Source organism: Poeciliopsis prolifica, unplaced genomic scaffold, assembly GCF_027474105.1.
Source record: "Poeciliopsis prolifica strain line A6 unplaced genomic scaffold, Auburn_PproV2 SCAFFOLD001, whole genome shotgun sequence".
NCBI lineage: Eukaryota > Metazoa > Chordata > Actinopteri > Cyprinodontiformes > Poeciliidae > Poeciliopsis > Poeciliopsis prolifica.
In genome coordinates, this window is record NW_026562376.1 from 4,992,030 (window position 1) to 5,019,148 (window position 27,119).

Consider the following 27,119-nt stretch of genomic DNA (forward strand, 5'->3'; position numbering starts at 1 on the left):
ACCACTTAAAATGATCAGTTTCTGAAGCTCAAATTCAGCAGAACTCAGCAGACTAAAATCAGATTATCCAAGAATGATTTTGTGCAAAAAATGTAACGAACGTGTTTTATATAGCGCATAGACCGATACTGACCTGTTCAGTGAATCTTAAGAGGTCACCTTGTAATCCAGTCACATCTAATGTTTCATACTTCTGAACGTCAAATTGAAGAGATTTTGTGGTATAAATATGGCATGTTGGAGATCATAAACCACACAGGCCTCTTAGTTTACTGCTTTACGGATCCATATCAGATTGTCTCGTGTTCATTCAACCTGCTGTTTTATCACCATTAGGGGCCGTGACCTTCTGACCTGTCATCGTACTCTACAGGAGATTAGAGCATCGTTATTTAGGAGCTGGAGTGTTGGAATGAAATGGAGGTTGAGGTCAGGGTTATGTGACGATTTAAGCTGATTTATGTCCCAACTGAGGCATAATGGCTGCTTCACGTTATTTATAGCCTTTTCAGCTGCATGTGTGTTAAAGATTGATTTAACCCAAAAGCCAAAAATACGTTACCTGATCAAATCTTTAACCGTATATTACAAAAGAGTGAAACGCATCTGGAGACTTTTGCCTATTTTTCTGAGCAAAATAGATCAATGAGAAAGTTACAGATTAAGATCTGGGCCATTCTAACACATGCATATGTTTTTTAATTTAATTTTTGTCTCTTTAATTTAGCTGAATTGAATTTGATATCCCTTTGGACCATTTTTTAATTTAAACTGAATCTGAATTACCCCTAGAATCGTATTTTACATGTTTTATGTTCCAACTTTCTTCAACGTATTTTTTCTTATTGTTCTTCAATAGAGTTCAAACTTTATTGTTTGTGTCCTGTGCAAATATAACAAATGTAATTTTGTTTGATTACTTGCAAATGTAATTAAATAAAGTACAAACAGTTTAGGCCCAAACACTGGCCCCTAAGGAGCCCCAAATCCAAACTACTGATAACCAGGCAGAAATTACTGCCTGTTGTTTTAGATACTGTTTTGTATCTGCTCTAGCAATATTTCTATTACACCATGTTGTTTCTATTTATGAAACAATATGGTCCATATATTTCCAATTGGAATTTATTTAGGGGTATCAGAGTGAAGGAAGCTGGATTTATATGCATGTTACACATTTCAATGTTATGCATAAAAAACTTTTACAAACCTTGTACATTTATAAATCATAATAAAATACATGTTGCAAGAATAATTTTGTGGTTGTAATGGTAAAAAATGTTTAAGGGATATGAATTTATGTGAAATAGTGGAAGTGTGAGCAGATGTGAGATGATTATGTGTTTCTATTCAGGCCTGCAGCTGCTGATGGAGGAAAATGCAGACCTTTACTCGTATTCTGCTGTTCGTTTTCTGTAATTGACCTGACTGCTGTCAAACCCCAGCGTGCTTATTAGCCACAATAAGAAAACTAAAACAAGGCAAAATCGAGATCAGAGAGTGTTTAATCCCAAAGGGCACTTTGCGAGTTTTTTTCTTCTGTTTTAGTGAATTGTACTTACCACGTCTTCTGAGGCAATGAGAGCGTAACACGTCTCCAGTCTTTGAACTCAGACGGATGGTAGACACTGGGAGCTGTAAACTCAGAGCAGCTCGGCATGCCAGGTAGGCAGGCCTGCAAAAGAAAGGAAACATTTTAAGATATATTTTCTTTCACATAATCACCAGAGGGGCTACAACACTGCTCACTCTGAATTTCTGATATATTCTTAGAACTGTATCCTGCAGATTAGGTTTAGCCAGTTTATATGATTATAAATAGAGTTTGCTGAAATACAGTATCTTTGACCTGAAGCACTGAATGATCAGCATGGATCAAGCATTCTGGGAAATAGTTTCCACTCCTGTCTTTTTTCTCTTTCAGTTTTTTAAGTGCTAACCTAAAAACTCTAGTTTATTCAACTCTTGGAGGTTTGACTGAATTAATAAAAAGTTAACAAAACTTACCGCTGTAAGTTTATCTTTCACAAACTCACATTTAGGTTCAAAATCTAAAACTGGATAAATTTATTTAACCAAAAGAGTAGAAGATAGTAAACACAACTAAATGTTTTACAGTGTAGGTGATTCAGTGAAAAGTCACTGATGAAGAAGAGAAAGTCATTATAGTTCATTAAATTCCAAAAGCAAAAAAAAAAAAAAAAAAAGAATCAAACTTCTGAATATTTATGAAGCCGTTATGATTATAGAAAATCCTTGAAGATAATCTGCCGTCTCATTCACATACAGCCGTGTATTTGCTGATAACGCAGTGATTAAAACTAATTGTGATGATTTGTCATTTAAAATAAAGTACCACATTTAGGCTCATTATTTACATATTATCTCTGTGGCTGTAATGGCTAAATCAATATTCATGATCATAAATAAATAATTTGTATCCTTGTCTCTACACGGCACAATATGAGAAGTTTCTGCCACAGAGAAGCATGTGTTGGGAAAAATAAAAATCACATTTACCTCTTTGACCAGGTGCCAGGTGAGGCCGTGATTGGTGGAAAACTCCAGGCGCACCTGGGTGTCGATGTGAGGTGAGGGGTCGCGGCCGCAGCCCATCACCAGGGAGAACTGCAGACTGTAGGAGGCGCCGATTTGCATCGACTGAGTTTCAACATAACGGATACTGAATCCAGGACTGGGCTCACCGGAGAAACTGAAGAGTGACACCAACAACCCGGAAGGATTAAACTGTTAGGATCAACTTGCTAGGTGATTTTTTTAACACTACTACAGATTAATAACAAAACCATTACTGGTATGAGAACGTCTGAAACCTTAGAGTCCAGTCGTGCTGGCAGTATGGCTGAACGTTTCCCAGGTAAAAGCCGAGACTCTGGGTGACGTCCAGCACGTTGCTGAAGTCCAGACTTATGGTGTTGAACAGAACCGAGGTCATGCTGATTTCATCCAAGGCCCAAACGTCGCGGCTGCGTCCCGAGTGATACGGCTGCCACCAGCGGAACTGAACACCAAACTTACGAGCGCCCGATGGAAGTTCGACTGAAACGATCCTGAAGGAGTGAGAAAATCAGATAACAGCAAAAATAATCATCAATGTTAATAATTAAAATTCTAAAAACGAAACTCAGGTTATTTAGATTCACTTAAAGATATTTAATTTGTTTTTTAATTTCTGCTGATGACTCAGAACTAAAGAAAACTCAAAATTTATTTGCTAAGAAAATTTTAACATTACATATGAACAATAAAAATAGATTTTTAGCGCATTAGAGCAATAGTATGTAAAAAAATGAGTACATTTCCACCAGAAAACTGAGAAATGTTGAGATTAAACTCTTTCTTGAAAAAAGCCTTGGAAATGTCTGAATTTCAAAAGTTCAAAATTTCCACTGCGTCTCAGAAAATTCAAAATTTTTCCAGAAAATTTTTCACTTTCCAAGCTTAAAAAAATTCTTGAAAATTTCTGAGATTAATTTCAAAATTTTTGTTTTTTTGACAAAAATGTTATTCTCTTTTTCTCTATGTACATTAACTTCTCAGTATCTCCAGGACTTTGCATTGTTTTGTGATTTTTTTGCAATCAAAATCACATAAACTGACATATTGCCACCTGCAGGCGGGAGTTAGCAGGTACTTAAACTCAATGGGTTTGACCATGTTGGCAAAAAAAAAAAAAAGTTGTCGCAATTAAGCATTAGTGATGCACTGAAAATTATTTTGCATTAATTATTATATTATATTTTTACAGGGGTTATGAATGATCCTAACTGTCTGGGGAAATGAATTATGGGTTCTCAATAAGTCATAATAATTTCAATTATCAGCAATCAATGCTTTAATCATATCACTCTATCCAGAAGAATAAGAGACCAACATTTTATAAACTGGATCAGTATAATTACTTTCTTTGTTTTGCCCATGCCTGAGCAGCACAAACCAGTGCAGGAACATTAAACTATACAGTTTATGATGTAATCCAAGCAGAATTAATCATACAGACTGACAGAAGGGTGAGTCAGGCCTCGACTTGGACGGAAAACCTACACAAACACATTCTGTTGTTTGTAATTAATGTACATGCAGACGGGATTTTAACCATTTCTGACAGTTACAGTGTACAAAATATACAATTTTAACATAACTTAAAAGAAACTTTTCAGCAAGATATATCTACATTCATCAAAACCACTAGTTTCATTGGCAGATTATTTTGTTAAGACATTTTTCCCGAAATAATCTGCCAAAATAACGAGTACTTTTTCATCAATATTAAGGACTTACTTAGTTAAAACAAGCTCAGATCTGACTGCGAAACAAACATTATTGCTCCAAATCAAAATATCACTGAACACAAGCACAATGCAGACGTTACCTTGGCTCGTGGAAGCCCTGGTATGCATAGTGCCGCAGCAGGGTCCAGGTGATGCCATTATCTGAAGAGTAATGCAACAGAACGCCTTCGCCTGGCTGATCAGGGGCCGGGCAGGAGCTCAGGATGCTGCGACTGCCGAGGCGCAGAGTGAACTGGAGGTATCTGCAGATCAAATCGAAAACATCAGGAAGAAGTTAAAGCAGATTATTTAAAGGGTGATAGATTGAAAGGTTGAAAAGGTAAATTGAAAAGGAAGGCAGGTCAAGGTAAACAATTTTATGATTTGTAATTGAGACATTACGTTTTTTATTCTAATCAATGTCTCAAAATGTTTTGGTATGAAAATCTTTTGCAAGACACAGAATCTAATGGTGATATGGTGGTGGAAGGATCACTCAAGTAAGAGTAGCTCTAGTTCAACATATTTTTAGTCAAGTAAAAGTACAAAGAACTTTTTAAAAACTTGCTCCTTTGTTTCTCCTTCAGTGGTCAATTATGGTCTACTTTGTGTTCCAAGTTTGAAGTTTCTTGTTATAAGACAAAATTGGAAAAAAGTTTTAAAGTAGGATGCATGAAATGATTATAACAAGAATATAATTACAAAAGCGGGATTGGAAATAAACTCAACAAGGGGTGTAGTTTAGTGGCTGATTTTTAAAAAGCTTTACTTGTTGATTCCAATTTCTAATTGGTGAGATTGTGTGAGATTAATTTCTTAATCTCACACAATCTCACACAATTAAGAAAATCAGCCAATAAATCAGGTGGGAATAAATCGGTGCAAAATCCTAGACACAAGTATTCTTTGACGTCTAAGTTAAGTTATGAAAAACTTTGGATCACATCTTCTGATCCCTGCAGACACATTAGCTTCTCATCTAGTTTGATGCATATTTTATTCAGATTTCAATCATCTTCTCTTGGCTCTCAGATTCACCACCTCCGGCTCTCTGTCCTCGGTTAAACTGTGCTTTCATTAACAGCAGACTTTCCTCTCTCAGGCAGCTGTTTACTTTATCAGCCTGGAAACTGGCATTAAATATGGCCGCCATCTGCAACAGGTGCAATCAATCTAACATAATGCCAAATCTAACTGCATTTTTATTTTCATCTAACACTTTAATGTCTTCTTCTCTCAGCCAAAGCTTCGCCACAAACACCGTACATCTACAAGCGTGACATTAAAGCAGGAGAGCGCGGTGATGGATCACTGGAACAAGGAAGCTTTTTGCACTACTTTATCCTTTGCTTCTGTGCATAATAAACACTTTATATCCGCTCTGTCAGTACCTGGCCTGGGAACTGTCAAGTGGCGCTGTGACTAAATGTCTCCTGCCATCCCTGTTAAAGACCAGAGCCTTTCCGCTGGCCAGCACGCCGCAGCCAAAGCTGACTTCAGCGCCGCGCAGAGACGAGAAGCTGTGGTAGGAGGAGAGACGCGGGCTGGAGAAACCCTCGGCCAGGAAAGCGGGGAAGGTCTGCGACGCAAGCTCACAAGCCGGACCGCTGAAGCCTGGGTCACATCTTTGCAGAGAGAATGAGGTTTGAAGGCAAAAATGATCAAATGGAGCGACAGAAAATGAAAATTCATTAATAAATTATACAAATAATACAATGTGATTCATTTTTAATAGAGCTAAAGGCTTAAGATGTCAGAGCTCAGTCGTTCTGGATTTATCTAGAGTAATAAAAAAGTCAACTCTCACTTGCAGCCGGTGCGGGAGCAATGTCCTCTTCCAGAGCAGAACCGGAGACAAGCTGGTCCAATGTACACTATAAACACAACAAAACTTCAGTCTGCTTACATGGATTATAAAATGTCAAAGATTAAAAAAGAAATGAAAGCGGTGCAGTTAACACTACAAGTTGACTTAGAAATTTTGACAAACACTTTGCATGAATGTTGTAATAATTTAGAGCTCTTAATAATTTAATTGTTACCTTTTGGGGGACGACTGATTTACCTATAGTTAAATAATCATGAACATAATTAAACACAAACATGCTTAATTTAGCTAAATATTTAGCTTTAGTTAAATGCTTAAGTCCTAAATATTTAACTAAAGCTAAATATTTAGCTTGAAGCTAATAACTATTGAGCATGTCAGCAAAATAATTAGCACTTTAATATTCACTTTGAAGCAAAAATATTTACATGAAAGTTAAATTTATTCAATCTGATAACTAAATATTTTGTATTTTAATATTTAGTTTTGAACTAACTAATTAGTTTGGATCTAAATATCTAGCTTGCTAACTAAATAGGTAGTTAAATATTTAACACGCTAACAAAATATGTAGTTTGGTGCTAAATAATGGATTTATAAAAATTGGTAACGGTGAAAAAATTACTTTAAAAAATGAATCCCTGTTTTTGAGACGTTAAATAAACCAGCTTATTCTTGCTAATTTTCCACCATCACTTTACCAACTGCTTGAATTTTTGCCGGATAGAAATTTTAAATGTTTAATTATTTTCATTCATGTCGCTAAAACTTCTGTTTCTCTCATCTGCTACTTTTGTGGATATTTGAGTTCTGTGCTTATTTTACAGAAAGTCTCGCTTTTACACTCTGAATTAGTCTGAACTGTATGTGGACTTCTAACCGTTGTCTATGGCCCACATGTTGCCTGTTCCAGTTCCGGTGCCGGTCTGCTTCCAGCGAAACTGAGTCGTTTCTGTCAAGGCAGCATTGGGCAGGGGGATAGAGATTCTGGTCCACCTAAACCAACAAACAAAGCACACTTTGGAAATAAGATTCATTAAATGCACAAACTTAAGGCAATAAGTGAGAACATATTAGCAGAAAGTTGTACCCGCTGTAGTTGTCTGAGGAGTAGATGGTGCTGTGAGGTAGATGTGGCCCAGCACAGAGTTCTGGCAGACACTCGGTGTGCAGCAGAGACCAGGAACGACCAAGATTGGTGGAAAACTCCAGACTCACACTAATAGGATGAAAATCAGCTTCGTTTTCGGATCAAGCTCCCCTGTGGCTACTTTATTCTGCTAGAACGTGTGTCATACCTGTTGGCAGGCTGGTAGGAGCCACAGCCGAGGTTGATGGAGAACTGGGCAACATGTGTGTGCGTGCCAGGCAACACAGGCAGCAGCTGCATGAAATCCACGGCCCACACATGACGGTTAGCGCCTCCGTGGGACCGCTGCTCCAAGCAGAACTGTGTGACCGGTGTTTGCAGCTCAGATGGCAGTGCGACTGATACGACTGAAGGACTCTGAAGAAGAGGACAGAAAAGATCCGAACAGAGCAGCAGAAAATTAGAATGAAGTTCCTGACGTTACATTTACAGTCTGTGAGCAGATTGATTAATAAAATTTAATTAAATATTGAAGGGAAAATATGCATTTTCCAGGCATAAAGTACCATTATATAGCACAGTAAAGTCACCGTTTTAACTTTAGCTGGTATGAAAACTGAATATTTCAAATATAACTTATAATAAATTTTATTTTGTAATTTAACTCCTTGAATTTGTGTTTCTGTCGTTCGAAAAAAAACTCCTGCTCTTTCTAAAACAAACCAAAAACACCATTCTCCTCTGCCTGTGGTGAACCACTGATGGAAACAACAGAAACCTCAGAAAAAGACATGAGCTCAACTTCATTCTTTCCAAAATGTAAACAAAACTGAGTAGCATCAAATTTGTAGGATTTCTCTCTTGTCTTTCGTAAAAGACAACAAGTTATTTCTCAAGCTACCACTAGAGTAGCACGTTTGTTCAGGTTGTATTTACCCACAATGCCATGTTTGGAGCAGTCGCTGCTTCGCTTGCATCAACATATGCAATCGAACCGCAGCAGAGTTCCCTTCAGAGGAAACGAGACCAAGGTTTTTAAGCAGAGTCGCGTTCGCTTTCTAGTCCGCATCAGAGTCTGATTGCGTATTCACACACCCACAGACGAACTGAACTTTCTAGACGAAAACACCAGAGTTGTATTAAAGTAATTGCAGCCTAAATTGCCGGCTCTGGGTAAAACATCAGCATATAACTTTATTATTAGTTTAGCTCATCAAATCAAATTCACTGCTTCAAAGAAATGTGGGATTTTTCCAGAGATTATGATAAAGTTCACTAAAAAGGTTTCTGGAAACAGTAATTCAGAAGTGAATAAATGTGGTTTTCCCACTATAAGGAGCTCTGTCTCACCCTGTAGGAAGAGTATGGGAGAGTGTCGAGCACAACGCGCTCTCTTCTGCCCTCTGACCTTCCAAACAGAACCACATCATTCTCATGCGACTCCCCTGGATCGCAGTCACCACCACCTGCACAAAACACCAGCCAACACCCATAAAACTACTGATAGCAACTACAATAAAGGTCCTAAGGAGGAGCCAGAGGGAATACGTACCCATGGTGAAGTGGAAGCGGAGGTTTCCATAAGATGTGGTGTCCAGGTAGGGGGTGCACACTCTTCTCCGACCCTCCTTCTCAAACACCAGAGCAGCGCCTGATTCAATCTCTCCACACTTTGTCCCGTACATTGCTCCCTCTATGTCCCAGCTGAGGAAAAAAGTGAGAAACTTATTATGTATTATGTAGCACAAATCTGGAACAAACATCCAGAAAACTCCAAAACAGCCGGAACATTGAGTTCCTTCAACTCTATACTAAAAACCCACCTGTTTAGAGAGACTTTTGAAACATAAGTCAACAATCTGCTGTGTAACGACGACATTTGACAAAATGCTTCAATTATTGACTGTGTATTCTATGATTTTGTATTTTTAAGATGAAACACACTTTAAACTGTCATGTTACTGAAATATGCTATACAAATAAACTTGACTTGGCTTAATTTCTGTATTTTCGAGCCACAGAGAGCTATTTTATCACACAATCAAGCACTTATGTTAACTGCGGTAGTTATAAATGCCAAATATAGCTTCAAATTTGACTGTGATTTGACTCCACAAAATTGGGTCTCTGTCTCTTTAAAAACTCCTTCAGGAACATGGAACATTTTCTAAATCAGCGTCAGAAAATACCGGCAGTTTCTAGGCAGCAGTCTCATGTTGACATGCCCTTAATGTTAAAACCTGGCTTATAAGGCAAACAAACAGTGCCCGTTTTTTTCTTGGTTTTTGGAATGGGACTTCTTCATGATGCACATATTTCATCACGCCACTTTTCAGATTCTCATTATCCCCGACAGAAGTTTGCTCAGTGTGTCAGCCCAGCTCTCCGTAGTTCATCTGACTCCCCTCACAGTTTCTGTTTTTCTCCTCTTCCCCTTCCTGCTGTTACTATCCGTTTTCTGTCTCTGTCACAGTCGCTGCTGGGTTAAATAACACGTGAAGTGTACCATTAACAAAAGAGAAGAAAAAGTCTTCCCTGCCTCCTTATACATGTGTTCAGTTCACAGCTCCCTGAAGGGTGAGAGCTTCACGCAGGGCGGCGTGTCGGGGTGTAGGTGTGAGGGCGTGGTCCTTCTCATTAATGGAAACGCGTACTGACAGAGCTGATGCATGAAGCCTGTTAATTACTCCCTGGCAGCAGTGCTATCCATCAGCCCTCTCTTTTCATCTCTGCGCCTCATGCGGAGCATCAGACAGTGCTTCCCTGCTCTCTGCTGTCGGGCGTGTGTTTTCCCGTACGGTTGTGTACTCTGAACAGATGGACGGCCATCTCTGCAGCAGTCAGAGGTATGCCGATCACCTGTGTGAGTTCCCACGCTTGACTTATGCAGCGCTGCGTGTTTCATTACAGGACATATGACAAGTGACAGGTGTCAAAGCATTTCGAATGTTTGCATATCTCAGTAACCCTGCCAAAGTAATTCTATACCACTTGCCAGGAGTTAAATATAACCACAACCGTATAAGCAAACCAGAAATTCATTGTTTATGTAGATTTATACAACTACACTGCAAAAACACACAATCTTAAAGTATTTGTAGTCTAATTTCTACTGCAAATGTCTTAGCTCACTTGAAATAGACAAAAAAACTCATAAGTAACTTTTTAGAAAGATATGGGAGCTTGTTTTAAGTAAATAATTCCTTAATATTGATGAAAAAATAATACTGGCAGATTATTTAATTTATAGGAAGACATTTTTCCTGTTATATGTGAGAGCAATACTTTTTCATCAATATTAAGAAATTATTTTACATACAACAAGCTTCTATGTCATGTCACTCAAGATATTTGCTGTTAAAAGTAGACCAAATACTTGTGTTTTTGGAGTGTAGTGGTATATAAACTTGGGAAAACAATCACAGTCGCTCAGTTCCTCATGGCGCCTCAACATGATTAAGTTAAGCCGCTGTAAAGGTTGAGTTGATGAAAACCATACGAAAAACACATTTTTCACTCTGATCTTGACTTACTTTAAAGGTGGCGTCTCAAAGTCTTCTTCCCAGTAGCTTCTTCCCTCTTCACGGTGCAAATCGATGTCTCTGGTGGAGGCGAAACTGCGGCCGACTCCTTCACCACCATGGAAGTACAGAGCATTGCCCTCCGATTGACAGGCATGCTGTTCAATAAAAACACATGAAATTACATGCTTTAAATTGACGCCTGGCATCATTATAGTTTATATTTCTCCAAACAATAGATACACAACTCCTCCTAACATTTATTATTTATACGCCTTGAGCTTTTTTTTAAATGTTTTTTTCCGCATTATAATCACTGTAGTGTATTTTCGTAGAACATACAAGTGATATACCAACTCAAAACAGAACATTGAAGGGGAGAGAAAATGATTAAAATGTTTTTAAATTGTTTTCTGGGTCATTTACAGAAATAATCACATTACTGCAGCTGTACAGAGAGCTGATGATCTTACTCATCTTTATTTAAATGTAAACAAAAATGTTAAAAATCAAGGTACTCAAGTTATGCAATGCATTGTTACAGCACAAGTTGTGAACACTACAAATTTGTCCTTGAAGGAGAATCGTTATTGCTGAAAGACGGATATAATAAACCCTGTTCAGTTTTCCAGAAGTAGGCCTGTCACGATAAAGTTTGCTTCATAATAAATTGTCCCAGAATATATTGCGATTAACAATAACATTGTTGTTTTGAGACCATTTTCAAGTTACATAATGGTAAAGGCACAATAATAAAGGAAAAATACATTCTCAAAGTTTAAATTGTAATGAACATTTAATACTGGAAGTGGAAGACATTTGAAATAAATAAAAAAAACAACAGAACGACAAAATAAAATGAATCATGGAATCTCTGAAAACAAAACTGTCCTTCAAACAAAAGGGTTTGTTGAGACCAAAGCACCAAATTATATTAAGTATTTTCCATCCACATCAGAATTCTGCTCTACCTTGTGTTGGCCTATCGGTTAAAAATCCTAAAATACATTTGTAGGCACTTTTTGTGCTTCTATATGAGCGTACCTTGATGGTGGCTCCGGGGAAGAAGAGCCAGTTGGACGTGTCCAGAGGGTCCAGGTTGTCCTCTATGAGGGGAACTCTGTGGGCAGAATTCACCAGCAGCACGTTGTCGAGGCCCCAGCAGGACTCGTAGCCCTCAGGCCCGTGGGGCGTCTCCTGAGACCAGCGCAGACGAACGGCTTCTCCTCTGGAGGAATGTGGGAGTGGTACCAGGTGGACGACGGTGCTGCTGTTAGTGGGAGCTCTGAAAAGGAAGGAAAAAAAACAAAACTTTTAACTCGCTCATATTTCCTGTAGTGAAAATATTAAATGAAGAAACACATTATGGACATCGTGCTTAATATTTTTAAAGTGAACCTGTTAAGCAAAATGTATATTTGGGATGTTTTCTCTACTGCTTCTAAAAACAGACCAAATGTTAAAAAAAAAAAAAAACAGAGTTGTGTTTTTTTCTTTGGTGTTTAGAAAATGAAAAACCTTCTGAATGTCATAAATCAAAAACCTTCTGAATATCATAAATCAATGGGCACCAACTGCTAGGTGAGGGCCCCAGCCTGTTACCAAGCAACCACAGTGGAGTTCTGCCCATCACCAAGCAACCCAAACTGAGCTCCAGCACATTTGGTCAGTGAGTTTTACTGCTGTATGTGCTGTACAATGGCTACAATGGCTGCTGGGAAAGACAAGTGTTTTGTTGTCGTCCAACCATCCAGAAACCACTTGCTGCAATCTTGTCGATTGTGCAGGAGGCTCCACTTCTGCTTTTCAAAGATGTATGATTTTATAATTGTGCACCTGTTTGAAGCCATTTTAACATCCAAATGTAAACATTGAGTTGGGGGCAGCAGCAGCTTATTTGGGTTTAAAGTGACAGAGGCCCTAAAACATCTCATCTGAAAGGAGCTCAAAATAAAACAATGTCTTTATCTAAGGATAATTTTGAGTAAAACACGTAATAAACATGTTTTGTATCGTCCATAGACCTCTCCTAACCTTTTTAATGGAATCAGAATGTAAAGTAAACCAGACCTGTAAAGACGTTTACGACCTAAAACTGAAACCTCACATCGTATCCTGACTAAACATCATAATTTTACTATGCCTGTTTGAAAGCTGACAAAACACAGAGGCCAAGAGTAAGGGATTAAAAACAGGTGGATCATCAAGACACAAACAGGAGAGAAATGACAAATTAAGAGGGGGAGGTGTGAAGAGGGAAAAGGGAGGGCGGGTGTTTATAACAGATGGAGGGACTGTGTGTGTGACGGATGAGGCGGGAGGAAGGAGACGAGAGAGAGAAACCGACCTGATCTTTTCCAGTGTGATCCAGTCATCCGAGGTGTTTGCGTTGCCACTTAGGCTGTACGACACCGTGATGCTGGGATCTGAGTAGCTGAAGCGACAGGAACCTGAACCTAGACACAGAAAAAGGGCACTAAGGTTGGATAATAATAATAATTGTAAATAACATCAAATTAAGCTCCTTATTTATTGCATCACCTATTTAGAGCTTATTGAGTTTTCCTTCATTTTACATGTGTAATATATGGTTGACTTCTGGTTTTTGATGCTTTTATTTGGATAAGACAACTTCCACTGTATCTATCATTGAACAGCAGCTTAACGACAAAAACGAGTTGCAACAAGATACATTTCTAAAATGTATTTTTTTATTAGCAGCACGTTTCATAGAGGCATAAGGTATGTTCATTTTGCAAATAAGGATGTTTTTCATATTAATCGGTTAAAACTATGAATTTTTGTTTATTCCATACAAATATTAGGGTACAGTTTTTAAAATATAGTTGATCTATTCAGTGGTAAACATAATTTTAAGCTTAGTAAGAGCATGGTTTTGTAGCGTACCCTGTTTTTTTTGTGTATGTATGACTAATGATTTATTTCCGATAAACCTTACTGTTTATCAGTAAAGCCTCAATCCTTCTTTCGCTAGAGTAATAAAGAACTGTTCACTATCGAGTACAAGACTAAAAGACAGATAAATTTTCTGATTCGCCAGCCAGCATGCTGGATTCTCCCACTCTTCCCTCCAGGATAAATTGGGAGGTTAAACTGTAAATGGTGTCATGACTAAAGGAGACAGTCAGCAGTTTCTGAGGATTTAGAGAAGATGATGTATGATAAGGATGGTGAAGTGAAGGCAGACTGACAGTTGGAAACTATCTGAGTGTGTGCGTTTCAATCCAGATTTAACTTACTCTATTTTTAAATGTGGGCCTCTTTGAATGCTATGGGAGTAAATGGGGTCAAAGGCTGCTAATGGACTAGTACAGTAACTCCCAACGTCCTTACCTGCTCCCACTCCCTCCGTTAACTCAACACGACGTTTAAAATTCATGCATCAACCAGAACTCCACGACAGTTTTTTACCTCGCATATATCTAGCAAAACAAACCAATTTTTCTGACCTTCAGAGAGCATAGTAGCCTGTCAGACAAGTGGTTGAAGGTGAGGCTTTACCTTCATGTACTTTTATTTTCTCCTTGCCTCGCTCCCTGGAGAACAGGTGGATGGATGTAATGGACATGAAAAATACAACACCTCTAAAACTCTTCCATGGCCTTCTCAGTGTCTTTCCAGAAATTGTAAATCATTCATTACAGATACAGGAGGGGGGATGCGGGAGCGAGGACAGTAGGACGGAGGAAGAAACGCTGAAATATGGTTTGCACCAGCAGATTTACCGACATGAAACAGCGTAAATGAACACTGTCTCCCTAAAGCAGACAAAGAGGTATTTTCTCCTCATAGATAGACTGTTTCAACACAATTACTATAATTTTTTTTTAAAAAAGTCTACACACCTACTGAAATTTTTGAGATGAAAAAGGAAGATCAAATTAAATAATTTAGAAGTGTTTTGTTTAAAATTACACTTCAGATGAAAAAATCCCCAACAGATCTGTGAAAAGCAAAAAATTCTGACAAGACCTCTTTCAAAGTAGGGCCGGTGAATTTTATAACACAATATGTGTAATTTAAGGTTGAAAAAAGTGTTGAAATGATTCATTGCGGTGTGATAATAAAAAACAAAACATTGACTGTATGCAGCATGTTTTTGCAAATACTCACCCAGAGCAAACTGCAGGACTAAAGCTGTGCTGGTGTTGAGAGGTACTGTGGTCTAAGGAGGAAACAGAAGACTCATAATATCTTTATAGCAAAAGAAAACAAGTCTAACAATACAAATTCACATATTTCCTTTTCTTTATTTTAAAGGATGGATACTACAGGAAATAAGCTGTCAGTACTTCAATTAGAATTCAATAAATCAGACTTTACTATGTAATAAATCTGATTTGCTGTGAGCGGTTTAATTAGATCTCCTTAAATTTAAAAAGTTTTGTTCACATGATTTAACAATAGCAACCTATGCAATATTTTCAGCTACAGATTGCTATAAACTGCTTATTTGTCTTTGCCTAAATGTGTGTGTTGTTTCTGGATTAACATTTTTGTTGCACTTGACAGAAGAGCTGCCAGGGAGCTGCTCAAAAACATCTGGAACAGTGACAGACAAAGCGGCTGTTTATCACAGAAGTAAACAGAATCACAAGGCACTAAACACTTCTCTGCTGTGAAGTGTGAAGCTTTAATCTCTCACAGCAAAACCGACTGAAATCCACAGAGACAGAAAGAACGGAAAAACACTTTTCACTGTGTAAGATATAACTTTGCTTTAATGTAGTCGTGGTGGGATATGCAGTTGTGTAGCTCCAACAAACATTTTCACTTCGGGTCCTATTTATAAACCCTTGTTTTAGGCCTTTACATGCCGAAACCAAATGTCAAAAACAGCATCTTAAGTAAATTGGGACTAGGAAATTCAGTGAAACAAATTGATATTAAAATATTTTTGCTTCAAATAATAACATCTAACCAAAGAAGAAATGTTAAAAATTGACTTTCATTGACTTATTTTTTATTTCAAACTGATAACTACAGTTTAAACTTTAAACCGTAAATTAGGGCAGTGATATTTCTTTTTAATAGATTTGATCCTTTTATTTATGGATTTAAATACCTAGACAGGTCAAATACATATTTAAATGAAAGCTGGTTTTAATTTTTTAGCCACAAGCACAGAGTGTAAGTTTGTTCTCACTCCTTTTTGCTAAAATGACTTAACTTTGCTTTTTTAGTTATTTGTTTGAAATAAATGAATAAACCAAATAAAAAATGTGATGTCACCATGTTTGCTTTTCAAATTGACTAAAAATCTAATGAATAATTTTACGTCTTACTCATTTTTACTCTTATGTGATTGTTTATCTTAATAAAAACGTAAAAACTGATATGAATTAGAGAGTTCAAGGTAAATGCTGCAGCACTAGGACATTTTAATTTTCCAGCTTCGGTTGTCACAGCTCGCATGTTATGATTTAGAGTGGATGTGGTTGTGCCCACTGGGTGGCTGGCTTGGATCAATTGTCAATGGGACATGAAATATGCAGTGGTTGCGTTGTGGTCAAACAGGGTAGTTACCAGCTCTCGCTCTCCAAAGTGCTCACAGAAAGTGACGGCTCTGCCATGCAACAACACACCACACTGCTCCCCGACCTCACAGTTACTGCACTCAGACCTGGGAAGAGATCAGGATAAGAAGAGTTGAAACAAAGAGGAGAGCTGAAAGGCATGACACAAATTATCAGCATGTGCTTTGCAAAAGTTGTCACACTCTCAACTTTTTCATAGTTGAAATATGTCTGATTCCAATTTCTTTCGTCAACAAAAATCCAGTGAAGATTGTGATAGATTTATGTATCTAGCCTTCCTGAAGCAACTACACAATGTCGGTTTTACTTCCGCAGAAGTAAAACAAACAAACGGTGCTACAATGGTAGAAGTAATAAAACTAAAATAAAAATCAATAAAAATAAAAATGTGCTACCCGAGACATTTCTTGAATAATTTTTGCCTTATCAGCCAACACTGGGGCAAAGACGACGGGCAATAAAATTATCCAACGAGTCCTACATCAAACAACGGAGTAATCAACAATGAAGCCCAAGACAAAAAATGATGAGGGGCACAAAGTCTGGTTGGGTTCGAGCGTGAACTCTGTGTCCGACACGTTTTGCATGTACAAAACAGGTGAGTAATGACTTGAATAATATAAGCTTAAGAAAATCTGCCTTCTGGAAAATGCTGAAAAATAAACAGCAGCATAAAAAGGCGCTTAAATGTAAATACCGCAGCAAAAGTTTTCATGCTGCCACAGAACTAGTGTAGGAATCTACACACATAAAATCAAGCATAACTATCTTCACTTATTGGGCTTTGATTTGACCATCAATAGGTCATACCAGTCACCTTCTTACAGAGGAACATGTGGTAGTTGCCATCAATCACAGTTTCATTTAATGGGACATGAGGTCAGCTACAGGCCATTTCTTGCCATATTCCAGTTTCTGTTTGGGTTTTAGAAATGTAATATACTGTATTTCGCCCTTTACACACTCTAGATAACGGCTGTTGGGATTGCACATTCCACAATGATAATGTTTGACCATGATTTCCTATTGTTTTCCTAAAAATCTTTGACTGCAGAGTGTTTGCAATTATAAACAGTTGCAATGTTGTGGAAGGTCAGTTACTCTAGATAAGGAGCATGTAGTTCAGGACAAATTGCAACTGCTGATTGCTCAGTTGCTGACAAACGCCCCAGAATGATTGACGGAGGATTGCTCTACGTCCACATGGGGCGGAGCCGGCGTCATGTCAATTACAGCTGGAAGTATTTTCAGATATGTCTCCACTTGCTTTGCACATAATTCTTTTTTATTCTTATTTTATAATTCTTTCAAAACAGCTAAAATTTAGTTCAATTTGATGGAGAGTGTTTTTATAGAGGGATTTTAAAATAAAAGTGTAATAACTAAACCCCCTTTAAAAGCACAAATTTTAAAACGTTCCTCAAAAGTGGGCAGAGCCAAGACACACAGAGGGGAGTGGCCAAGTGTGGACATGAATAAAACTGTGCCGCTGTAACCAATATGAAAGTCTGACTGCAATAACCATCATTCAGCCCCCAGGGGGCAGCACTACAACTATGTTTTTGACTAAATATTGGACAATTTAAGAAATTTACATAAAACTGTCAGTTTTCAGACATATGACATCACCCTTAATGACCAATTTAGAGATAGAGTTTATCTGAATAAAAAAAATCATTTGGAGTTTAGCTATAGACTCTGACTGTGTCATAATATAAAGGAGAAGAATAAAAATGCACAGCATTTTTGAGATTTTTATAGGTAAAAAAAAAAAAGAACATCATTTGCCTTTCACAATTGCTGGCTACTACGGCTTATCCTTGCACATAAAATCCTATGGTGATACATAAAAGACGTCTTTTCAACATGGCAAAATGTGGAAAAGTACATGAATACATTTGCAAGGTACTTCTTGTAGTTATCAGGCTCAGTTCACAAAGCCACAAAATTCTGGTCCACTTGGATCCTGTCACAAAAAGCAACCTGATGATCCATAAAAACTGCTAGAAATGAGTGAACCTCTGTCAAACTTGGTTGAGCTTTCCCAGAAAACACAAGTGGCCTTTCAGGCTGCAGGAGAAACAGAAACTTTTCCACCTACCATATGTTAGAGTCCAACTCTTCTGGGATGTTGGAGTCAAAGTCATCTCGCAGAACAGCATGTTTCGCATGGAGCTCCACTATAAACATGCAATGCACAATGTGCTCACAGTTAGATCTACTGTATATGCTGCTTTGTAGAGAGTATTATTGGCATTATTGACGTAATGAATGAAATTAATAACATTTGATGGAATTCAAACTCACCAAGATTGGGTTTCAAGGGGGTTTCTGTTGGAGCTAAAACAGAGATCAGGTGTTAGTCAAGCCATGGTAAGACCACCTAATCCTAACCCTACACTGCAAAAATAAAAAAAATTGTATTTTTGATCTAATTTTTAGAGCAAATATTGTCAATAAAATAAAACTAACTTACAAGTAACTTTTCAGCATATAGGTGTTTGTTTTCAGTAAATAACTACTTAATATTGATAAAAAAAGTGGTAGATTATGTTGCTTATAACAAGGGACAAGAAATTGTTACCAAATAAACTGTCAGAAATAGTAAATATCATCAATATTAGGAAATTATTGACTTAAAACAAGAACCCATATCTTGGTGAAAAGTTGTTTGAACATATTTGCACCAAAATTTGACCAAAAATAAATGGTAACATTTGGAGTTTTTGCAGTGTATAACTTGCACACAGGTTTCCATGCAAAAATTTATCCCATCATCTATATTTTACACAGTTTGCAACTTTAACTGTACTCTTTTGGGAAGTGAGGACAAGGAAAAGCAGCCAATCTTACATCATATCTGAGTAAGACAGAGTTTCTCTGTGTTTCCCCAAAGTCTCCTAGCTACTGATGTTAATTCCTTTCAGTAATGAAAGGCCTGGCTGCTATGATTAATAGTTCAATGGCAATTAACCGCCATCCTCCCCAGAGGCGGAGGCTGTGATCTGTGGCCGCTGCCCAGCAAACACACTCAGCCATCAATCTCTCCCAGGGGACATGACAGCTCCGAGAGGAGGAAGGAGGTGAATGGGAAGTTGATGAAGAGGTGGGGGCTCTGAGTGGTAGATCTTAATGAATCAACTGTGAGTTTAAAAAATTACTGTAACTCAATTACAAAGAACACTGTGTAGAGAAAGATCTCACTCCAATTGAGAGCAAAAGAAAAGTATTTCCAAGTTTTTTTTGCTGAAAAATGTAATGATTAAAACTTATGACACCAAAAGGTTTGAGGAAATAATTAAATTAAATGAACTAAACAAATATTTTAATTATATACTTTTAAGTAGAACTGTATCTTTTCTTAAAATCTAATCAGTTTTTTAGCATTATTAATTTTTGCTTAAATTTTTTTATAATTAACCAGGTAGAGCCAAATCAAAGGTCAGATCTCATTTATTTGTATCCTGATACATTTTTCAGTCATGCCATTCAGTGCTAAATTTTAATAAAATAATAATTAAAAAAAGAAGAAACTGGGAGCAACAGCAGTTAGACGGGTAAAGGATCTGACAAACAGGGAGGAAAAACAGGGAGTAAGAGTCCTGGGGAAGTGAAAAGGTGTTGTGGAAACAGGTGAGCAGTAACTCCAATGCCTGATAACTTCAGTAAAAATAACTAAACAAAAAATAACTAAACACGTCATAACAAAAAGAAATAATTAAACAAATAAAACTAAGATCACAACAGTGACTCAGAATATAAGAAGAAGAGCACAGAGATTAACTAAAGGTAATAAAACTTAACCAAATTCAGCTGTTGGTTATTAATCTGATCATAGCTACACCGTGACAGTTTGTGTGTGCAGCTATGAACGGCCTGTAAAAGAATCGTCTTTCTGTGCTCCAGCGTTCTGCACGAACATAAAATGTCTGGATGTAACCTTTAAAATGTAAGGGGTCCATAGCTGTTGAAAATGGTTGTTAAAAGTCAGTAAATTAGATTTTTGGCTTAACCAGTTACCTGAGTTCTGACCAATCGTATTTTTTAATTTAAGCTAGTCAGTCTTACTGAAGTTTTTTCACCGTACTTTAGTTGCTGGAATTTAAAGCAGCCTTATTTCAGACTTTATAAAAAGAATAATCTGCCGCAATACTCTCTTCCCTAGATGTTCGTGCTCAGCTAATAAGACACACTCAGATAACAGAGCAAGGATTCATTCCAAACTTTTACTCAGCCCCTTAAGACTCCTTTAAATTTTTAAAGGAAAGCCTACCTAAAGCCCCTTTTAAACAACTGAACCTGAATAAAGTCAGGAGGGATTAAGGAAAATGGTCCTCTCCTTTCATAACAGTCCTGCAAATGTCCTTATTTGAGCTGAAGCTTTACTTTCGTCAGCTGACCTCATTTCTTATCAATGCAAATGCTTTTAGGATGGATTTATAATTTTTGCAAGGGTGCAAAAGTTTCCATGCTGACTGTAGATACTGAAGTTTTAGTGGTTTTAGTGGCTGGATCACTGGCTGCCCCTCTAAAGCCCACTCTGCGATGAAACACAATGAAGGCACATGAAAGAGCCTCTGTTGTTTCTGTCCATCTTTATTCCTCACCCCTCCAATCCAATAGTTTGCTGATTCAGAATATGTTGACAGTAACCATCGGTCCCAATGTTTCTTGTTCATAACAAGAGTTGTTACTCAGCTGTAACAACCAAAGTGCAGAAATCGTTTGATAGTTCTGCTCTCTGTGGCCTTCTTTGGCTTAGTTTTCAACTCTTTCCAGATAGACCATTTGGCTGGAGAACGGCCCAGAAGAGTTATTTATTTCTTTTGTGGATAATCCCTTCCAGCTTCCAAAAAGGGCCTCATTTACAGATTTCTTTTCTATGCTTCATCACGTCTCTCTATCACACCCATTCTGCCTTTCTTCGCCTCACCCACAACAGACAGTGGTGCTCATTTCGCTTGGATTAATCCCCCTCTCACTTTCTTAAAGACTTCAATTACCGCCTCGTCTATTAGCGGCTCATCTCTACTAATGCCTGTATCTTCCTGGCCAGGGCTTAAACATGCAAGTGTGCATGGGGAAAAACATACATTCATAGAAAGCAGAACGAGTGCTCTCTATGCTGAGGCACAAATAATAAAAACAGCTAAATAAACACGAGGGACACCCAAATCAGACGGGTGCTGATGAGGAGGATCGGAGCGCAACAGCTGGGGACAAACGAGGATAAGCTTTGGCAGACTCAAACATGTACAAAGAGCACAGGGCACAAGTCATCTTAAGTCTTCTCCCCCTCATTCAGCCCTAATCTCTTCCCTCTTCACTTTTCTAGAAGTGCTTTAAACTGCATCTCCTCTTGCACATTTTCTCCTTCCCTCTTCTGTCTGACTCACATTGTCGAAGACGTGAACTGCATTTGAAGTTGCCTCACTCTCGTCCAACTGGTGGTTGCAATTATTGAATCACCAGGGTGCAGGATGCAGCTTTTGTTGGTCTACAGTGACTTGAAAGAACAGCTCCCTATGGTCACATTGTAAATATTTTATTCCACTGAAGAAAAACCAGGCTTTGCCACAGTAATAATTAGGGCTCTGATCTTAAACCGATACTACAGAGACGAGTGATGGCCCTGAAATGTGTTACTTTTACAAGTGATTTAAGCAGTGATGTAGGCCTGTTTTCCTGTCATCTAAATTCATTAACTGAGCAGTACGTTCCGAGCTGTGATTTCTTTCTTTTACACCACTGACGTTGAAGGTGACTAGTTAGAGTTCCTTGAACGAGTCAGGATTGATCTATGGTGTATTCATAATTTATTTATTGTTTTTTGCAAAAATCATTCTTAAATAATATTTTAGTCTGCTCAGTTTGACCTGTATTCAGCTCCTTTCAGAATGATCTGTGTAAGGCCTCTTTTCACTTTAAGTCCAAATAAGATGAGTAACTATTCAACCACACGCCTTTGAAAAGCAGAAGTCGAGCCTCCAGAAACCACTTGCAGCAAGTGGTTTCTGGATGGTAAGTCAACAACAAAACACTTTACTTTTCAAGCCGCCATTGAACATACAGCAGTAAAACGAACTGACCAGACATGCTGGAGTTCCATTTGCGTTGCTAGATGAAGACTGGGCTCAGTTGGGGTTGCGAGGTAACGAGCTTGACTCCAGTGCCTGCTGGTTTGTGACGTTACATTCTTGGTATCTTGGAAAATTTCTCATTTTACAAGATACCAAAGAACATTAACATATTGCCACAAATGTGCTTGGTGTTTTTTTTAAGGACCTGAGCTATTTTTTAGAAGCAGTTGAGATCCAAATGGAAGTACAAAAACATGCAAAATGTGAATTTTGCATAACACATCCTTTTCAAAAACCCATTCTTTATTGTACAGTACCATCATAAATTCATAAAGTTTGAATTTTGATGAAAATTAAGGCAATTTTAAAGAAAAAACCCAAAAAGAGTAAAGATTAGAAGACAGATTTCAGAAAAACAGCCGCAGTTCCTGAAAAAAGCAACATATTGCTGGAGATATTTAGGACACGAGAGGGGGAGACATTCAGACAACGAAGGTCTTAAGATTTCTTGCTAGTGAGGAATGGCACCCAGCCAAGAGAGCAGGCTGGCTGGCAGACTGGGTGGGTGGGAGGTGAGGAGGTGGGAGAGGGTAGGCCACCCGTCCCCTCTATGCTGCGCTGTGATCAGGCGACCCTCAGGGAGCGGTGGCCTCTTTGAGTTATATGTCCCTTTAATAATCCATTTGGGCCACAGAACGCTCGACCGGGCCCATAAAGATCTGATTTATGCTCTCATTGGAAATGAGAGGAGCTGGCGACACTGGGCAGAAAGCTGGGATTGTTGCCCCCACTGTCAGGAGATAGAAGTGATGGACGGCACACAGGGCAATTCAACACGTCCAAAGGCTCCACCCTCTTCTCCAACTATAAGCCATATTTCCTTATCCACTTGGCTAGACCCATCTAGACTTGTTTTTTTACGCTGAATTTATGTTTTTGAAACTAAATAGCAAAGAAGAAACTTTTACTAACTCATACTAATTTGAAACTGTATTTTTCTTTTACGAACAACGTAACCCATAGACGAATGGATGCATTATTACAACTGGTTTTGCTTTCTAATTTGCTAATCATACACTATTTAAGTTATTGTGCAAAAATCTAGGTAACAATCACAAAGCTATGAGACACTAATAATATTACAAAAAAAGCATTGAAAATAAAAACTATTTGTAAAATCCAAATGATTAAGTTCACTGACATGGATTGTGCTAGTTCTTCACAATGTTTTCACTGTAAAAACTTCACCCGTTGCCGCAATCAATTGTAGCCATACAGCCACACCCAGCAGCAGGAAACAAACGCACCCAGTTTAAAACCTGCATTCTATTGGCTGAGAGGTTGCCAGGCAACAGTACTTTTTTGTTCCAAACCCAGCAGAAAATGATTCACAAGCAAGCAGAGAAGTTTGCAAATGTAGATTTGACCCAAGAAGAGAAGTTTTGTATAGATGCATTCAGCATCTATGCACCAAAAATTTGGAACAAACTTCCAGAAAACTGTAAAACAGTGGAAACTCTGACTTCCTTTAAATCTAAAAACACACCTGTTTAGAATTGTGTTTAAAATGTAATATGTAACAATGTATTGTTTATTCTATGTTGCATGATTTTGTGTTTATGATGTAAAGCACTCTGAAATGCCTTGCTGCTGAAATGTGCTAAACAAATAAAATTTGATTGATTGATTATGAGTGTGAGGAGAAAGGTTTGAGGAAGCACAGTGAATATTTGAAAGACAGCAGACATCTTGAGTACAAGCTTTAAAAGTTTTGAGAAGAAAGACAAAGTCCTGCTTTCAAACTGAAAATGTAATCACAAGTACTAAAGGTTTGAGGGAAAAAAAGATAAGAAATTCTGCTTTCAGACTGCAAATGTGTGCACTCGAATTATGGCAGAAAATTCCCCCATATAAAGTAACTCAAATTTTATTCAAGAGTAGAACTATGCTTACATCATGATATATTGTCATATCGTCTGAAAAACAATATGACTATCTTTGGCTAACTAATAAAACAGATTAAGTGTTGGATGTATGGATTATACATGTAATAAATGTAAGATTATGCAGGTGGTTACACCCACTCACTCCCTTTAATTTGTAAAAGAAAAGTTTTGACATACTATACAGGGATATCAGGGTGAGTTATTAGAGTGCAAATCCAAGCAACCCAAACTAGAAGGGGGGATGCTGGAGGAAGATACTGCTGGCAGATTGAAGGGAAGAGGTGAAGAAGTGTGCTGGCACAGCAGAAAGGAGCACAGGAGGGAGCCGCATGTCTGGTACCATGCAGGCATCCCCCAAAACTGCTGCAGATTATTTTACACACAAACACACACAAATCCAGGGGGCTTTGTTACTGAGAAGCAGATGTTGCAGGTCACTTGATCCAACATTAGATGAGGTATTACAGTAAATCTGACTTTGTCCATAAATTAGGATTTTTGGATTAGTCCTTGACAAAGTTTAGCCTCTTTGCTAATCTACCAATTTGTCCCTTTCTTGTTTTTGATCAGTCCCAATTGCTTGCCTTCTCCTTCCATGACTCAATCCTTTGTGCTCCTTATTCAACCTTTCCTTGCTCTCCTCCATGGATCATAACCTAGATTTATACAACTCCCATTAATAAAAGCTTGAGTCTTAAGTATTTCAACTTCTCAAATAGCTTAAAGCCTCATATCTTTTGGTTAAATTTTAAAGCCAATTTTGTCTGCTTACTGCATGGCACCAGATTCTATGAATCTGATAAAGCAGGAAAAAAAGAACGTTTCATGTGTCACCGACTGGTAAATGGGCCTTTTGACAATTTATGAAATGTTTAACGTTTTTCAATCTGACTTTATTTAGCTTGCGTCTGCACAGCTATACAGCAACATCAAAAGTTTGACAATGCAAATATAATATTTCACTAGTAATTACTATTAGTCGTAGTATTTTATATGAAAAACCAACACAGGATAGCCATACACAAAATAAAGTGGAAGAAAAAATATACATAGTTTAAGATTTAGGGGTATTTTGGGTATGAATCCAATTCTGTGAAGATTTCATAGAGCATTAATGAATAAGTTGCATCACATAGAAGGACGTTTGAACCAGGTTGTGGGTTAAAAGATAAAATCCCAAGAATTGAGCATCTCACATAGAACTGCACAAGTTATAATCCAAAGATGAAAGATGCATGGAAAACTACTGCAAATCAAACAAAATGTGTCCGGCCACCTAAACTGATGCAACAATAATCAAAGCAGTGTTTTACCTTTTATCCAAAAGCTACTTTAAAACTTAGTAACTGAGATGTTGCCTTCATTGTTTTATGCATGTTTGAGATATCTTTTACTCTCCAAGACAACCATTTAGCTGTGCAAAACACCTGCGTGGACAAAGCTCCGCCTTCGAGCCGCAGCTCCTCCTCAAAGCTCCTCCTTTTCAAGCTTCCGCCTCACTGAGCAGCACTTCCCCACTCAGCTCCTTCAGACTAGCCAGCAGCATTTAGCAAACACCTGGTGGAACTGTGAATCTGCTGAGCTCATTGTAGGAGCTACTTCTCATTAGAACGCTGGTAAAAACTTTATTCAAGGGTTAATAGAGGAGTGATCTTGGGATAACTTCCTGAAAGCAGAATTTCAGAATGAACAAGAATTTTTAAAGCGACAGAGGCCTAATTTCAAGGCGGTAATAACAAAGTAGAATTTCTTTTGATCCTTCAAGGCCTAAGTTTCAAACTAGTAAAAATGTTTGTCACCAAATGATAAGGTCATGTTTGATAGTAACTGAAGTTAACAGTTACTAGATTGTGCTACAAAATGTCACTAAAATACAAAATACTGCCCCTTTAAGATGAGTACAAACAACAAATTCATGAGAATTAGGCTATTTTCACTTGAACTCTTTTATTAAAATAAATGCTTTGTTTCAGTTCTGTAATTTATAGTCTTCAGTATTCAGATTGATACCTTCCTCTTTGGATCACATATCGCTGTCACCACTTTGATCCGAGCTCACTTTGTTCTCATCCTATCCGTGTATTACATTACCGCACTGTCCGCTTTACAAGTTGTCTCCTCCAAGGTCTTGTAAGGACTAAATATCTGCTTTCCAGCTTGTCTGCGGCCAGCGGCTGTGTGTTAGTGCTGATACTTTGGGGCCTTGGCACTTTATAGCTAAGTGACTGTTGTTGGCTGCAGATATTTCATGTGCAGGGAGGGTAGACTGGGGCAGTGTGTCAGGGGTGGTGAGAGGATGAGCTCTCCGGCAAGGAGACAAAGGAGAAAAGCTTTCTCGCTTTTCCGTCTCTCTGCTGATCATCCATGGCTAACTGAGCTCTGAGCTCCATCTCTTCCAAATGACACATTTAAGCACTTAATTCCCAACTAGTTTTTATTCTAAAGGGTTTCCGATGACCTACTGAAGAATATACAGACTAACTTTAGTTGTCTTTTCCTAATTAAGTTTCTATGCACTGCAAATAAACATAAAAAGTAAGTATTTATTTATCAAAAGCCACTTTTTCGCTGCTACGCCTAGAAAAAGAGCAGCAACATTTACACTCTGTCTCTGTTTGGCATTAAAGATAAATTTTGATCTACAAGCGGGGAGTTCTTAAGTGAGGAGGAGGGAGGCATCTTGCCTGTAAACAAGCAATTATACACACTCAGCATGCAGAGTGGGACTGCACTGTCTGTCAATAGCTACTTAGGACTGTCACAGAAAGTGGATGTAAGAAGTCTCGGCAATACAGTGTAAATCT

At 38.0% G+C, this 27,119-nt stretch overlaps 1 protein-coding gene across 4 annotated transcripts in view; it reads right to left on the minus strand.

Moving 5' to 3' along the window:
- The window catches only part of reln (reelin), a 132,682-nt gene that overhangs the window by 44,315 nt on the left and 61,248 nt on the right, over positions 1-27,119 (minus strand). For all 4 annotated transcript variants that reach the window (XM_055059626.1, XM_055059546.1, XM_055059474.1 and 1 more), the window contains exons 5-22: positions 18,597-18,629; positions 18,391-18,469; positions 16,279-16,375; positions 14,866-14,917; positions 13,079-13,187; positions 11,776-12,016; positions 10,744-10,889; positions 8,763-8,914; positions 8,561-8,676; positions 7,419-7,627; positions 7,211-7,339; positions 7,001-7,116; positions 6,100-6,166; positions 5,684-5,917; positions 4,394-4,555; positions 2,835-3,071; positions 2,521-2,713; positions 1,563-1,675 (exon numbers count right to left, since the gene is read on the minus strand). In XM_055059626.1, the coding sequence (XP_054915601.1) occupies positions 1,563-1,675; positions 2,521-2,713; positions 2,835-3,071; positions 4,394-4,555; positions 5,684-5,917; positions 6,100-6,166; positions 7,001-7,116; positions 7,211-7,339; positions 7,419-7,627; positions 8,561-8,676; positions 8,763-8,914; positions 10,744-10,889; positions 11,776-12,016; positions 13,079-13,187; positions 14,866-14,917; positions 16,279-16,375; positions 18,391-18,469; positions 18,597-18,629 (2,485 nt within the window). The remainder of the gene's footprint in view (positions 1-1,562; positions 1,676-2,520; positions 2,714-2,834; positions 3,072-4,393; positions 4,556-5,683; positions 5,918-6,099; positions 6,167-7,000; positions 7,117-7,210; positions 7,340-7,418; positions 7,628-8,560; positions 8,677-8,762; positions 8,915-10,743; positions 10,890-11,775; positions 12,017-13,078; positions 13,188-14,865; positions 14,918-16,278; positions 16,376-18,390; positions 18,470-18,596; positions 18,630-27,119) is intronic.